Raw genomic sequence first — 16,936 nt, 5'->3', positions numbered from 1 at the left:
GGGTTCAATCCCAGGTGGGGGGACACTGCTGCTGTACCCTTGAGCAAGGTACTTTACCTAGATTGCTCCAGTGAAAAAACCCAACTGTGTAAATGGGGAATTGTATGTAAAAATAATGTGATATCTTGTAACAATTGTAAGTGGATAAGGGCGTCTGCTAAGAAATAATAATAATAATAATAATAATAATAATAATAATAATAATAATAATAATAATAAAATAATAATAATAATAATATTGTGCAACTTTAGGGTTCTTTTAAAGTTTTTAAAAGTCTTTATCCAAGGCGATTTACAGAGACTAGGGTGTGTGAACTACGCATCAGCTGCAGAGTCACTTACAACTACGTCTCACCCAAAAGACGGATCACAAGGAGGTGAAGTGACTTGCTCAGGGTCACACAATGAGTCAGTGGCTGAGGTGGGATTTGAACCGGGGACCTTCTGGTTACAAGCCCTTTTCTTTAACCACTGGACCACACAGCCTCCTGGTTATGGCTATGAGGTCATCGGAAATGAACTAAGGTGGAAAGATAACCTTGGAGATGCCTCTGCTATGTCACATAGCCCATTGGGCTAAATGTTATAATTTTGTCGTTGCCAAAGTATAATATATAAAGTGAATTGTCAAACCAGGTTTTTATTGGGGCGCCTATTAGAGCTTTAAGGGTTACCCACAGTGCATCATTTGTACAGAGAAAGGCGCCGGGGCGCAAGCATTGACAATATTACTGTTCTTAAGGACCACACCTTTAAGGTCATCACAAGTTGAAAGAGTGCTGTCCTGGTGATACAAGTTTTACGAGCATGCATTCCACATCATATATGAAACAGCAGTATGCGTGGAAAAATAAATTAAAAGCAACCGCTAGAACACCGCTAGCTTCTGGATATATTCTCTCTCCAGGTACAGATCCATACCCCTCTGCCCGGCCATTGCTCTGTCATCACATTACACACCGCAGCACAAGCACACGCAGAGCGATGCTTCCCACGTCACTCAGCAGCCAAGTACCAAAAAACGAACGTGAACGCCAATGGCAGCAAGACCTGCTCCGTCTTTAGCTCGCGCAAGAACTTGCCGAACGGATAGTAGTGTGTTGAGAATTTTTAGAAAACCTTTGGTGCATTATGGTATGCCTGAATGCTACGGCATGCATTTCAGAGCAAATCATAGCATGAGTATGTCTCGGCACTGATTTAAGCACTGGCTGCCCGTTCTTAAGAAGCAGTAACAGGAAACACACTTGAAGGGGTTGGGAAGTTTGTATTATCACACCTGTGGCTTCAGTATGGAAACAGCAGACAAAGTAGCAACACATGTACAGACATCTTCCTTCAGAAGCAGAGGCTCAAGAGGTAAAGCCCAACTACAAGGAAGACAGTGGGATGATAGAAGCCCGCAGCCATGATGATCACCAAAGACCAACAGGCGAAGAAGAAGCTGAGAGCTTGGTTGAGTCTGTGATCCACCTCTCTGAATGGTGCTGCTGGTGGCGATGTCTCCAGTTTAGGACCTACCCCCCGGTCACCGGAACCGCGGTTCCTAGCCAGGAGAAACTCTTGGGTGTCTACCCTGCAGCCAGGAGACTCCAGGTTCCCATTCTCGCTTTGGGGTTGGGCAGGAAGTGTTTGGCTGTCTCTCTGAGTCTCCAAATCGCTTAAAGCGCCTTCTGGTGAACCTCTTGTCTCTGGGACTGCGGGAAGATCAAGGCCTTTGAAAAGCACGGGTCGCCTGGCTGTTGTCATCTCCTGGACATCTTTAGCTAAATCCAACTGGTTGTCCTTCATGCATTCTACGTCGCTCAGATCTTCAACATCGTCACTTTCCTGTCCAGTTCCTGTTTCGGGCACGGTTGGAGGTACCAAATTTTCAGGTTCCAGCAGGCTTGCCAACGAGGCATCTTCTCCCATAGGGCCTGCTCTGGTCGCTCCAGGATGAGGCCAAGAACAGACCATCATCCCGAAGAGATCTTCACCGCAAGCCTGGAAAGGATCTTCTTCAATTTTTGGTTTCCCAGCTTCGAACGCTCTTTGTCCAAAACTCTCTCTGGGTTTCTGCTTCTTTTCCGTGGAACTGGATAAGACATCCTCTAGCGATAATTCAAGCCCCGCTTCGATTAGATCCAGCATCTTCCCTATACCATCGTCAAGCAGTGTTCCCGACTCTTCCCGGGAGGGCTGTAGTAGGATGTCTTCAGTTGCTTTGGTGAAAGTATCTCTGTTTCCCATTCCCCCTTCGCTGACATCCTCACCTGCCCGTATTGAGGACTTCTCGGTTTCTTCTTCGAGAATCTCTTCACTTCCCGTGTGTGAATCTAGAAACGTTCCTCCGTCTTCCTCGTTCACTTCCTGTTCCGTGTTTTCAATCGTTCCTGTCCCTAAAATCTCAGCGCATGGTTCGGATCTCCCTTGGTCTTCCGGGTTCTGTTCTGGGAAGGTCGCAGGCACGGCGCGTTTTGAGACTTCTGGGTCCGGAACGAAAGCTTTAGTTTGCCTGTCCGGTTGACTTTCTTCCCTTTCTTGGACGATCGGAGCAACTGAAAGGTTTGGGGTGCCTAAAATAGAGGCGATACCCGCGCTAAGGTGTTCAAGGTTCCAGTCACTACCTGGGTTGGCATGTTTGGACACTTCTGCAAAGGTACTTGTATGGCTGGGTTTGAAGGTGAGGTTCTGTAGTTTTGTTGTGTCTTCTGAACTCTTGGTTTGAGGGATCACTGTTAATACCTCTGTGGTGGTCTTGGGGGTAGTCTCTAGGGAATATCCCGGGCAGGTGGGGGGCTCATTTGAGGGTACTGGTAGCGGGGTGGCCTCTGTTAAAATTGAATGTGGGTCTGTGTTGATGTCCTTGGTTTTGGATGAAGGGCTTGACACAAACACATCCTGAAAGAAAAACAGACGTTCATTTTCAATAACCATTTCCTCGCCTCTTTCAGACAACATCTTTCTAAGCATTTATTTCTTTTCTCATGGTGGTAACAAATATTTGATTTGGGGACCATTTATTTATTTATTTATTTTTAAGAATAACAAAATGGGTTTTGGTGGTAAACTATATTGACCTTAACTCTTGCAATAATTCTGCTATATAGTGCAGCAGTGTGGAGTAGTGGTTAGGGCTCTGGACTCTTGACCGGAGGGTCGTGGATTCAATCCCAGGTGGGGGGACACTGCTGCTGTACCCTTGAGCAAGGTACTTTACCTAGATTGCTCCAGTAAAAACCCAACTGTATAAATGGGTAATTGTATGTATAAATAATGTGATATCTTGTAACAATTGTAAGTCGCCCTGGATAAGGGCATCTGCTAAGTAATAAATAATAATAATACTGCTTCACTTCCTGGACCAATGTGTGCATTTTTTATACAGAAAAAACCTGAGACCTTCAAAATATTTTGTGCAATTATTTCTGCTGCGTACTTTAATGAAGGCTGTATTAGTTAGGCATGCTGTCTGCATTGCACACACACACACACACACACACACACAAAGTATAAATGGCTCCATTGATCTGCATTGTTTCAGTAAGAAGCCCATGCCCCAGTTCCCATGGGCACGCTGCGACGCTCTACTGCTGGCATAAGGCAGAACAGACACCTGTGCCAACACACACACAGGGCAGCCTTGGCAAGCCTTTTAAGAGGCCTGTACCCAGTAGAAATGGCTGTTTAATATCGCTTTGATGAATGCATTACAAAGGTCTTTGGAAACCATGCCACACAGCTTAAAAGCAACGTCCATATTTCAAGTTAGCCGTAACATTTGATAAATAACTTGAACTGCAGCTGTTTAAGAGCAGAAAACAAGTAAAAAGTCTAATTAATCAAATGATCAGTTCAATTAAGGGTCTAGTTCAGTAATTAAGAACAGAGTTTGAGAAGCCCTGCTATAAATGCAATTGTTTTATTTTATATTAGCTGGTGCTTTGACTCTGAGTTCAGAAACTGCTTTTCAGTTCCAGTAGCCTGTAACAGATACATGTAAAATAACTCACTTCACTTACAGCAGACCCCCTTATCAAAGTTTGCCACGTTGAGTATTTTCAACTCGCACCCCAATGCATTCTGGTTAATGTAGTCCTGCTGTGAAAGGTACCTGAGACAGGTAAAACGTACCAGAATGCACTGGGGTGTTGAAAAGCCTGGGCCGTCCCAGTTTCCATAGAGTCATACGGTAACACTAGACTTAACCATCCAAAAATCATAAAATACTAAACAGCGAATTCAGGTCCTTTTACAATAAAGTAATTGTCTAATTTCAAGATTGACAGAGTTCTACTTTTGTTTTCTGACTAATTCAGAACTAAATAATATTTGGAAGAATATTCATATAAAAACATATTTATCACAACACTAGTTCAGTTTATATACCAGACCAGATTACTAGAACCCAAGTTTTTTTCAGATCCGTATGTCTGAAAGTATACACTTATCTAATGATCTAATGCAAAGGTTAGGACTCACCTCTATTTGAATTTCTGGTGGTGGTTTGCCTGCCTCCACACCATTGTACCTCCCTGTGAAACCAAAGCACACAAATCAATTTAAATGTATCATTATTATTATTTATTTCTTAGCAGACGCCCTTATCCAGGGCAATTTACAATTGTTACAAGATATCACATTATTTTTACATACAATTACCCATTTATAGGGTTTTTACTGGAGCAATCTAGGTAAAGTACCTTGCTCAAGGGTACAGCAGCAGTGTCCCCCCCACCTGGGATTGAACCCACGACCCTCCGGTCAAGAGTCCAGAGCCCTCACCACTACTCCACACTCCAAATGTATATTTTCTAACTGCTAATTAGTGCTAGAAATATTATGAAAACCTTTGACAAACATCTCAAAGGGAGCAGGTATAAGCATTAAAATGCCCCTTATAAAAGCATAGCAGTGTGGTAAAGCATAGGGAAACATTGTAAAGCGCAGAGAGGTCTGGTAAAGCATAGGGAAGCATTGTAAAGCACAGAGAGGTCTGGTAAAGCATAGGGAAGCATTGTAAAGCACAGAGAGGTCTGGTAAAGCATAGGGAAACATTGTAAAGCACAGAGAGGTATGGTAAAGCATAGGGAAGCATTGTAAAGCACAGAGAGGTCTGGTAAAGCATTGTAAAGCACAGACAGGTCTGGTAAAGCATTGTAAAGCACAGAGAGGTCTGGTAAAGCATTGTAAAGCACAGAGAGGTCTGGTAAAGCATTGTAAAGCACAGAGAGGTGTGGTAAAGCATTGTAAAGCACAGAGAGGTCTGGTAAAGCATAGGGAAGCATTGTAAAGCACAGAGAGGTCTGGTAAAGCATAGGGAAGCATTGTAAAGCACAGAGAGGTCTGGTAAAGCATAGGGAAACATTGTAAAGCACAGAGAGGTATGGTAAAGCATAGGGAAGCATTGTAAAGCACAGAGGTCTGGTAAAGCATTGTAAAGCACAGACAGGTCTGGTAAAGCATTGTAAAGCACAGAGAGGTCTGGTAAAGCATTGTAAAGCACAGAGAGGTGTGGTAAAGCATTGTAAAGCACAGAGAGGTCTGGTAAAGCATAGGGAAGCATTGTAAAGCACAGAGAGGTCTGGTAAAGCATAGGGAAGCATTGTAAAGCACAGAGAGGTCTGGTAAAGCATAGGGAAGCATTGTAAAGCACAGAGAGGTCTGGTAAAGCATAGGGAAACATTGTAAAGCACAGAGAGGTATGGTAAAGCATAGGGAAGCATTGTAAAGCACAGAGAGGTCTGGTAAAGCATAGGGAAGCATTGTAAAGCACAGATAGGTCTGGTAAAGCATAGGGAAGCATTGTAAAGCACAGAGAGGTGTGGTAAAGCATAGGGAAGCATTGTAAAGCACAGAGAGGTGTGGTAAAGCATAGGGAAGCATTGTAAAGCACAGAGAGGTCTGGTAAAGCATTGTAAAGCACAGAGAGGTGTGGTAAAGAATTGTATAACAATGGAAAAAGCATGGAGAGAAACTGTAAGATTACAGTGGAAAAATACAGCTTCAGGAAGAAAGCCACGGAATTGATGTGCTTGTTTCTCATCCAAAATATCATGTTACTCTTTCAATGTGGCGTATTAGCGTGTTATAAATATCATGTTACTCTTTCAATGTGGCGTATTAGCGTGTTATAAATACTGTCCCATCACAGAGCGAACAAACTCGGCAATCTTATTAACCTGCTGGTGATGAGACCCCCCCAGTGGAGCCAGGTTAGTCCCAAAACTAACAAATAATGAAACTATATTCTGAATTTAAACTAGGATTTTATCAATCATGTCCCTACAGTTTACAATGGATCGGTTTTTGGTGGTTACACTTACTTAAGAACATAAGAAAGTTTACAAACAAGAGGAGGCCGTTCAGCCCATCAGAGCTGGTCCGGTTCCGAGCAGCTGATTGATCTCAGAACTTTGTCAAGTCGGGTCTTAAAGGATCCCAGTGATTCAGCATCAACAACATGACTAGGTAACCCATTCCATCCCCTCACCACTCTCTGTGTGAAGAAGAGTCTCCTTCAACAACATGACTAGGTAACCCATTCCATCCCCTCACCACTCTCTGTGTGAAGAAGAGTCTCCTTCAACAACATGACTAGGTAACCCATTCCATCCCCTCACCACTCTCTGTGTGAAGAAGAGTCTCCTTCAACAACATGACTAGGTAACCCATTCCATCCCCTCACCACTCTCTGTGTGAAGAAGAGTCTCCTTCAACAACATGACTAGGTAACCCATTCCATCCCCTCACCACTCTCTGTGTGAAGAAGAGTCTCCTTCAACAACATGACTAGGTAACCCATTCCATCCCCTCACCACTCTCTGTGTGAAGAAGAGTCTCCTTCAACAACATGACTAGGTAACCCATTCCATCCCCTCACCACTCTGTGTGTGAAGAAGTGTCTCCCACCCTCCATCCTAAATCACAATTGACTCCTGCCGCTGCCACCAGTGCAGGTGACCTACATCACAAGAAGTGAACAGGTACCAGACAGTATATACGTTTTTTGATCAACAGAGAAAGGAAGTGGTCCAGGATGCAGGAAATTTGAAAGCCATGACTTCTTGGTAGAAACAGGTGATACCTGAAGGTTTGAATGAATTCACGTACTGTTTATTCCATTGTCCATGTCTTCCATCTCCTGATCTACAGCTTCAAATCTGTAAAGAGAGGACATTAGTTAGTCACAGACACAAGGTAGGTTAATGGAGTAGCATTAAGTCTTGTTTACTGCAATACTCATGAGTGAAATATACAGAGTGTATAGTCGGGAGCCATAGGTAAAGCATAGGGAAGCATTGTAAAGCACAGAGAGGTCTGGTAAAGCATAGGGAAGCATTGTAAAGCACAGAGAGGTCTGGTAAAGCATAGGGAAGCATTGTAAAGCACAGAGAGGTCTGGGAAAGCATAGGGAAGCATTGTAAAGCACAGAGAGGTCTGGTAAAGCATAGGGAAGCATTGTAAAGCACAGAGAGGTCTGGTAAAGCATTGGGAAGCATTGTAAAGCACAGAGAGATCTGGTAAAGCATAGGGAAGCATTGTAAAGCACAGAGAGGTCTGGTAAAGCATAGGGAAGCATTGTAAAGCACAGAGAGGTCTGGTAAAGCATAGGGAAGCATTGTAAAGCACAGAGAGGTGTGGTAAAGCATAGGGAAGCATTGTAAAGCACAGAGAGGTCTGGTAAAGCATAGGGAAGCATTGTAAAGCACAGAGAGGTCTGGTAAAGCATAGGGAAGCATTGTAAAGCATAGGGAAGCATTGTAAAGCACAGAGAGGCATGGTAAAGCATAGGGAAGCATTGTAAAGCACAGAGAGGTGTGGTAAAGCATAGGGAAGCATTGTAAAGCACAGATAGGTCTGGTAAAGCATAGGGAAGCATTGTAAAGCACAGAGAGGTGTGGTAAAGCATAGGGAAGCATTGTAAAGCACAGAGAGGTCTGGTAAAGCATAGGGAAGCATTGTAAAGCACAGAGAGGTGTGGTAAAGCATAGGGAAGCATTGTAAAGCACAGAGAGGTCTGGTAAAGCATAGGGAAGCATTGTAAAGCACAGAGAGGTGTGGTAAAGCATAGGGAAGCATTGTAAAGCACAGAGCAGTCTGCCCTTATTGCAATTCCTCTAAATACCTTACATCTGATCTAAACCAGGACCAGAGGACACACAGTGTGGAAATGAAGTGGAGACAGACTTAGGAAAGAGAGAAGGAGACACTCTTTCACACAGAGAGTGGTGAGGGGATGTCTTAAGTCACCATGCTCTCAAACTGCTACCAGTGCAGGTGACCTACAGCACAGGAAGTGAATAGCTACTATTCGTGTATAGATCAATAGAGTAAGAAATATTTAATCCTGAATTAAAAAAAAAAAAAAAAGATTCTGATCACAATGATGATGATGAAGTCAGGCTGTAAGAAATGGATTTTAAAAGCCTTGGCTTGGAAATAAATCCCTCCTTCTGGGAGCTGAGTTTGTATATCTATGGTTACAGATGTTGAGTAGTTGTTGGCTTGGGTAAGTAGCCTCTATAAAGGCCCAATGAGAAAGGTCAGAGGTAGAGCCGGGAAACCGAAAGATCAAATGTAATACCGCTCTCCGGTTTCAAACTGGTGTAAGTATAGATGACAAGCACAGTGTGTGTTGGGAATCAAATCAAAGAGCTGTCTGTATCACTATAGTGTTAGATTACAAATACATCTTGGATAGGGAACTGGCCCAAGCTTATTAATATCAACTTGTATTGTAACACTTGAAATGTATTTGCTTACGATTGTAAGTCGCCCTGGATAAGGGCGTCTGCTAAGAAATAAATAATAATAATAATAATAATAATAATAATAATAATATCTATCTATCTATCTATATCTATCTATCTATCTATCTATCTATCTATCTATAAAATGAAATAAATAATAATAATAATAATAATAATAATAATAATAATAATAATAATAATAATAATAATAATAATAATAATCGTCTCCTCTTTAAAAAATGTGCTGAGGATTTTAATAAGCAGCAACCTCTCTCACGAGTTCATCGGTACCCTGAATAAAATGAATTTATTAACAATTATTAACATGAGGGGCACAGTAAAAAAACAGATCAAATGAATCCGTCTATAGCGAGGTCACCTGCCAAAGAGGTATAGAAAACGCTAGCACGGCCAATCTAACGTTGATATTATTTTCACGATGAATGTTTCTAATGACGTAATGACTAAATAAAAACGTGTTTTTCAACTTCAGTCTCCCGCGTCCCGTTTTTTTTTTTTAAAAGCGTTTGTATCAAAGTTGGAACACGCTTCAGAGAAATTAACTTTTCCTTTGGAAAACGGATGCTGGCTGGACAAAATAATAGAAACAGGCGTAAGAGCCCTTTGTGAGTAGGCTGGTAATGCAAAGAAAATCGTCTCACCTGAATTCTGTATTAGATTCCCTGAAGGTTAATAATTGTTTTTTACTTAATTTTTAGAAATTGTAAAACAGTTGGTGTGAGAACTCTACGTAGTTCAAAAATTTGGCATGGCATAATTTTATTTATTTTTTTTGGGGGGGGGGACAAACAAACAACAACAACAAAAAAACACACATGCAAAAAAAAAAAAAAATGACATGCACTATAAAGCACATACTTCGATAGGAGCTGCATGCATTTCCCTGTTTCAAGTAAGTTTTCAAGACAACAGAATTCTCGAACTTTGACTTTAACACAGGGCGCTTGCGTATATTCCCTAAGGAGGATTTTCTTTTTCCTAGACGTTGGCCCACTGCAGACAGACGGGGTGGAGACAACACTCCCATTGCACAGCAGTTTGATCCATTCCGGATTTTACTGGGGAGTTTAATCAGGCGCACCCGCACTGGAACGCGTGTAAAAATAAATAAATAAAATGCATATTTTCTGCTTTGGTGGGTAGGCATGCTGCACGTTATTGTGTACCTGTTCTGAACAGCCGGCTTCAAAATGCCTTTCGGTCGTTTTTCTTTGTCCTCCCCTTGTCTGTCCCCTCCTGCTGAGTCGTCCCCGCTTTGGAGAGCCTCATTCGGGGAGACTTTGAGAATCACCGCGTAATTCTGCCCTCCGTTATTTGCCCAGTAAACTCCTTCAGGGGTCTCATACCGGACCACAAACTCTATACGGGCGCCGTCAGTTAGAAACGGGGGAGAGAACATCAATTTAAAAGTGAACTGGTCGGTCTCGCCGTCGAAGGAGCCCGGGACGTAATCGGCAAAGTGGTCGAAGTAACTCGACCAGTTGTCCATGGTGGAGCGTACATAAACCGACTTTTGATAAGAGACGTTCAGGACTCGGATCAACACCAGTGCTGAAAGAGGGTCGTCAGTCGACGAAACACCCTCAACGGCGACTTTCTGAGCCCGCAGGGTTTCCAAAAACCTGCTCTCGGTCGGCAAAACAAAAGCCGGAGACAGCTGGTAAATCGGCGAGGTAACGCGGGCGCTGGTCTCAGTCGGGCGGACCCCGAAATTGGACAGGTCAGCGTCTTCGTCGCTCTCACTTGAGCATTCAGGCTCGTCAAACTTGTGAAAAAACTTCACTTCCACCAAGTCGAGCCCCTCCGCGTCCGCGAACGAGACTTTCCTGTTTAGACTAGGTACCTGCGTCAAAAGGTACTCCGCAGCGTCGGTTACGAGTGATAAACCTCGCCTCCTCGGGATCGGCGAGGACTTGGGCAGGAGACGGGAGCGCAACGCCTCTTCCTCATCGTCTTCCTCCTCAAAAGCGGAGCTGTTGTCACCCTCTGCGGCCGCAGCCGCTGCCCCGGCGGTCAAAGCAGCTTGACCGGGTAAGGTCAGGAAAGACAATGCCTTGCTATTTGACATGACGCTTAAAATGCTTCCCCCCCCACAGCCCCACGACTCATAATAAAAAAATGGAGTGTTTTATTCCAGGTTATTCCACAAGCAGCAGCCCAAATCAGGATCGTGCTTATCGTCTCATTGCAAATGGAGAACTGGCTGAAGCTTTTGCACTGCAAACAGATATAAAGCCAAGCCAGTGAACGCTGATAGGCGCTGCTGGGGAAAAAGGGAGCTAAATTTAGCAATCGGTGCGTATCCCTTCTGCTGCTGGAGAGCGACAATCTCTCTCTCACACACGCCACAGACACACACAGCAAAGACTAAACGTCGTTTTAATATCCTTTATTAACACACTGTTTTCAAGCAACACGTGTATTCCCCTCACCCTAATATTACGTGTTTGTAAGATGCCTCTAAAATTGGTTTCTGACTCAAATGAAAGACAAATAAACCAGCAAACAAAAAATATTTTTTTCCTAAAATCGTTTGGCAATATTATTATTAATTTCTTAGCAGACGCCCTTATCCAATTTATAAATATATCATATTATTTATTTTTTTACATACAATTAACCATTTATACAGTTGGGTTTTTTACTAAAGCAATCTAGATAAAGTACCTTGCTCAAGGGTACAACAGCAGTGTCCCCCCCACCTGGGATTGAACCCACGACCCTCCGCTCTGGAGTCCAGAGCCCTAACCACTACTCCACACCGCTGCTACCTGTCATGTTACCAGGTTTGGTATGACAGCTTTTATCTATCTGTATATTAAAAATTACACAAACCCAACAGACTCCTTACTTAAAGACTGTTAGATCAATCAATCTTTATTTTATATAGCGCCTTTCATAGCGGACCACCATCACAAAGCGCTTTACCAGATGCAGTAACAAGAAAATCCATAATACTTTAAATACAGAGAAATGCATCATACATGATATACAGTAAAAAACAATGCATACTACATTAAATACAGTGGAAATACATGATATAGTAACATAATACATGAAACAGTAGCAGCAACACAGCAGCTGATAGCAGATATCAGGCTTAAAGAGCATGGAAAGCGAGAGAGAACAGCCGGGTCTTGAGAGATGAATAAATTAATTTGGGATTTCTGAAGCTGTTGGTTAAAAAAAAATAAATCGATATAGCTCAATATTTAGAGGTGCACCTTAGGAGAATGTAAACAAACTAGACCACCAACAAGTTCAGGAGGAATTCTATTTTACTGTTAAAGGAGATTATTCTGGGAATGCAATTTAAATTAGAAGAATAGACAGAAGAAAAAAAGAGGGGGGGGGGAATCAAATAGCTCACGTGGGCGGTCTGTCGGATTCCCCCAGGATCAGTCAGAAATTATTTCCTTCCAAATCATTGGAGAAGGTCGGAGAGGGTTGGGGGGAAAGGGTTCGCCCGCGCTGTGGCTTCTGCCTCGTTTTCTGCCTAAAATGAACGGGGCTAAAATGCTTCGTGATGTCACAATACCTCTGGGTATTATGACGTTATGTGACGTCAGAGTGTTATATCGTGAATGTGAGCCCCTAATCAACTGACCCAATGCGCATGTGTCTAGAATTGAGTTTGTTCAGCACAGCATATATTCAAGTAATCGTAGTCATTCGAGCAATGCAAGTATTCTCTCCCCCCCTAGTGGTTGTCTTGAGAAACGAAGTGTTTTTCGAAGTGCGTTTAGGACAGCAATTCTCCCCTCCCCATTAACCAACCAACCCTTTATTGACTGACATGTGCAGACCAAGAAGCCACTAGAAGTGAAACCCTTCCTGCGTACGGCGCACGCTCACTCGGTACAGTCCTTCATCCTGTTTTAAAATGACAAAATCACATGCTTTGTGTGTTTCTTTCACAACTGCACACGCTGTGCCCCGTCGAAGCGCCCGAGAGGTACGATAATTCATGGTGTTATTTCACTTGAAACCCAGATTATCATTTATAATTTATTAAATGGTATGCAACAAAGGGGTAACGCTTGACATTGTGTCTCTACTGTGTATTCTACATAGTAGTACCTCCATATGATTGCCACTGTTATTATGTCGAGTTACAATGCGTGTAATGTGGCAGTCTTTTTGCACGATATATGTAAGTACACGATGGTATCAGAAAAGGGTTTAGGGTTAGCTTTACTTTGTATAGATAAAGAGAACAGTTCCTCAGACACTAGCTAGCTATTAGTAGCCCTCCTCCTTCATAGCGGGTCTTGCCAGAGGACAGTACCGTGGTCTCTGTGGTCAAACTGCTTTCCTGCAACTCCGCAGCCGTCTGTGCAAATTGCACGCCTTTTATCCGCCACTCCAATGGAATGGGTCTTAAATTGGGGTGACGAAACGTCCCGGGAACAGTAGGATGGTCCCAGTTTTCAGCCTAAGTTGTTTATTTTTTGTCCCGTTCAGAAACAGTCAAACTGTTAATAAATCGTCCCTGTTTTTTTTGGTTATCATTTATTATACAAAAACAACTCAAAGAAACGTACGAAGGAAAGGTTTTTAATAATTCTGATTATGTGTTTAATAATTAAGATGAACTTTCTGGGTTATGGCTAGTTTTTATTTATTTCTTTTTTGATCTCATAACTGTCACCACCCAACCTTTTAATAAGCTATTGTTTTTGATTAAATCATCCAATGTTATAACCGATTTATGGGCTTCAGCGAGTAACAGGAAAATAATTCCATCTAGGGTTTCTGTGACGTCATAATCTACGAGAGCGAGTTTATAAACTGTCGCAGAAACCCGAGATTGAATTGTTTTCCTGTAACTCACTGAAGAGGCCCGTCTATTATTTTTTATAATCCATGGATACCCCTGTGATGCTGATATTAAAGAAGACGAGGTTCAGCAGGACAGTTGGGTTTTTTTTAAAAAAAACGTCGTGTTTCAGTGCTGTACAGACGTTTTAAAACCCAACTGTATAAATGGGTCATTGTATGTAAAAATAATGTGATATCTTGTAACAATTATAAGTCGCCCTGGATAAGGGCATCTGCTAAGAAATTAATAATAATAATAGCAATGTATTCATTTTAAAGTTGTAATATGGTGTTTTAGCAATATAATTTACAAGAAAAATTACATAAGGACTCCGTTTTATTTTTACAAATTGTTAAAGCCTACTATTGTATGTCAGCTTCCCAATCCTGGTCCTGGGGGGTCCCCCCCTGCGTCTGCTGGTTTTCATTCCAACTGAGCTCTCAATTACTTAACTAGACCCTTAATTGAACTGATAATTTGCTTAATTAGACCCTTTTTCTAATTGTTTTCAGCTCTTAAACAGGTACTGAGTTCAAGCTGCTTATAGCACGTTACAGCTTTTGAAGGTCTTTCTTTCCCAGCATCCCTCAATGGACTCCGCAGTGATGGCGTCCACGATTTCCAGCGACTGAACATCGGAGACACGCCAAACGCTGCGTCCGTGACACCCAACGCGTGAACCAACCAGAGGAGGTTGATGAAGACCATTTTGAACCGGGTTCGGCACAGACCGCACCTCTGACCCACAGCAGCCCCCCGCAGGGGGTGCTGGGAAAAGAGAACCGTCCGCAAGAGGAGTAAAAAACAACTGTATAAATGGGTAATTGTATGTAGAAAATAATGTGATATCTGCATAATGTGACATCTTGTAACAATTGTAAGTCGCCCTGGATAAGGGTGTCTGCTAAGAAATAAAAAAAATGGTGATATGCGTGCGTTTGACCCTCTCCACTGTGCAACCCGCTGAAGCGAGTAAATATATTCTAACTGTCTCTATTTATAAAGACTATGCTTGCTGTGGTTCACCACCCTTCCACTACCCTATATACTGAAACCCTGATCAGCTTTTGTAGCATTCGGTGCCATCATTAAAGGGGTCTCTCCTGGTAAAGGCACAGCCGCGTGGTGTGCAGGGGGGAGTCGCACAGTCAGGGGAGCGCAGGGGTCCCCGAGGGTCTCCCCTGGTAAAGACACGGCCGCGTGGTGTGCAGGGGGGAGTCGCACAGTCAGGGGAGCGCAGGGGTCCCCGAGGGTCACCCCTGGTAAAGGCACGGCCGCGTGGTGTGCAGGGGGAGTCACACAGTCAGGGGAGCGCAGGGGTCCCCGAGGGTCTCCCCTGGTAAAGGCACGGCCGCGTGGTGCGCAGGGGGGAGTCACACAGTCAGGGGAGCGCAGGGGTCCCCGAGGGTCACCCCTGGTAAAGGCACGGCCGCGTGGTGCGCAGGGGGGAGTCACACAGTCAGGGGAGCGCAGGGGTCCCCGAGGGTCACCCCTGGTAAAGGCACGGCCGCGTGGTGTGCAGGGGGGAGTCACACAGTCAGGGGAGCGCAGGGGTCCCCGAAGGTCACCCCTGGTAAAGGCACGGCCGCGTGGTGTGCAGGGGGGAGTCACAAAGTCAGGGGAGCGCAGGGGTCCTCGAGGGTCTCCCCTGGTAAAGGCACGGTCGCGTGGTGTGTAGGGGGGAGTCACACAGTCAGGGGAGCACAGGGGTCCTCGAGGGTCTCCCCTGGTAAAGGCACGGCCGCGTGGTGTGCAGGGGGAGTCACACAGTCAGGGGAGCGCAGGGGTCCCCGAAGGTCACCCCTGGTAAAGGCACGGCCGCGTGGTGTGCAGGGGGGAGTCACAAAGTCAGGGGAGCGCAGGGGTCCTCGAGGGTCTCCCCTGGTAAAGGCACGGTCGCGTGGTGTGTAGGGGGGAGTCACACAGTCAGGGGAGCACAGGGGTCCTCGAGGGTCTCCCCTGGTAAAGGCACGGCCGCGTGGTGTGCAGGGGGAGTCACACAGTCAGGGGAGCGCAGGGGTCCCCGAGGGTCACCCCTGGTAAAGGCACAGCCGTGTGGTGTGCAGGGGGAGTCACACAGTCAATGGAAAAAGGCTAAATTTAAATAACCATTGAAATTGGAACTGTAGGAAAAACACAGATTTTAAACGTCCAGGGAAGCAGACGCCCTTACCCAGGCGACTTACAGTTGTATACAAAAAATACATATCAAGAATTACAGTACAATTAAGAACAAGATACAAAACACAATGACTTCAGTCCTAATAAGAGCAAATACCAAACACAGTACGATTTGATATCGGGGCAGTTCAAGAGCAGATAACAGTGTTGATAGTTACATCAGGGTTAGATACAAGTGCAAAACACTACAGATTGGATTCAGTGCAGGATTAAACACAGCGAAATAGGGAGCAGATAAGAGCAAGTAAAGCGCATTTAAGGAAGGGTGATAAGTGTCCCAGGATACAAACAGAGGAGTTCTACAGGTGCTGTTTGAAGAGGTGAGTCTTAAGGAGGCGCCGGAATGTGGTCAGGGACTGGGCAGTCCTGACATCTGTAGGAAGGTCATTCCACCTGGGTGAGGGTGGAGAAGGAGCGGGCTTTGGAGGCAGGGGAGCGTAGCGGAGGTAGAGCCAGTCTTCTAGTGCAGGCGGAGCGGAGAGGTCGAGTGGGGGTGTAGGGAGAGATGAGGGTCTGGAGGTAGCTGGGTGCAGTCTGGTCAAGGCATCTGTAGGCGAGTACAAGAGTCTTGAACTGGATGCGAGCGGTGATTGGGAGCCACGCACACACACACATGCACACACACACACACACACGCACACACACAAGCATACACACTCACACACACACATGCTTGCATTCCTATATTTGTGAGGACATTGATAGTAACACCTACACACACGCACGCACACGCATGCACACGCACGCACACACACGCAAACAAAAAATAACAATTAAAACATTCAATTAAAAACAGTCTAATAAAGAATTTGATAAAAAATTTTTTTTAAAAAAACAGAAATCAACAAGAGATACAAATTGTAGTTTTAAATGAAGACAAAAAGCTAGTTTGTAGAAATTGAAGAATTAACAGAAACAAAAATGTAATAAAATTGCTATGTAACGTAATAATTAAAAAAAAAGGTGAAAGCGTCTCCAGAATTCGGTTTAATCTTTTGGAATGTGAGGCGTTATGAGAAATCGCTGCGTTGCGAGGAGGAGGTGATTTCTAATTCAAATCTACTGTTTCTTTCTTCGCAGTTAACAACCTGGTATTTGAGAAACAAGAAATTGTGAAAACAACTTGAGGATAAAGACACTTTTACACAAGAGGACTGTCTGCGGAACCGAACCCTTG

The 16,936-nt window shown here is 44.0% G+C and overlaps 1 protein-coding gene across 1 annotated transcript; it reads right to left on the bottom strand.

Moving 5' to 3' along the window:
* Window positions 1-620: 620 nt before the first annotated feature.
* LOC117401730 (uncharacterized) lies at window positions 621-10,995 on the bottom strand. Its single transcript, XM_034002538.3, has 4 exons — window positions 9,923-10,995; window positions 7,096-7,145; window positions 4,465-4,517; window positions 621-2,883 (listed from the first exon to the last, which is right to left on the bottom strand). The coding sequence occupies exons 1-4, from the start codon at window positions 10,822-10,824 to the stop codon at window positions 1,339-1,341; spliced, it is 2,550 nt and encodes an 849-aa protein (XP_033858429.3). The 5' UTR covers window positions 10,825-10,995; the 3' UTR covers window positions 621-1,338.
* Window positions 10,996-16,936: the final 5,941 nt, after the last annotated feature.

This window comes from Acipenser ruthenus, chromosome 55, assembly GCF_902713425.1.
Source record: "Acipenser ruthenus chromosome 55, fAciRut3.2 maternal haplotype, whole genome shotgun sequence".
Classification (NCBI taxonomy): Eukaryota; Metazoa; Chordata; class Actinopteri; order Acipenseriformes; family Acipenseridae; genus Acipenser; species Acipenser ruthenus.
The sequence above is the reverse complement of the archived record's forward strand: the minus strand, read 5'-3'. Positions and strand labels throughout refer to the sequence as shown.

What these genes read in the sequence shown, in the direction of transcription:
- LOC117401730 (XM_034002538.3), bottom strand. Translation starts at nt 10,824, where the DNA reads ATGTCAAATAGCAAGGCATTGTCTTTCCTGACCTTACCCGGTCAAGCT. An exon ending in CATGGACAATGGAATAAACA is followed by an intron (nt 4,518 to 7,095) that starts GTACGTGAATTC and finishes TTGGTTTCACAG; the next exon opens with GGAGGTACAATGGTGTGGAG. An exon ending in CACCAGAAATTCAAATAGAG is followed by an intron (nt 2,884 to 4,464) that starts GTGAGTCCTAAC and finishes TTTTTCTTTCAG; the next exon opens with GATGTGTTTGTGTCAAGCCC.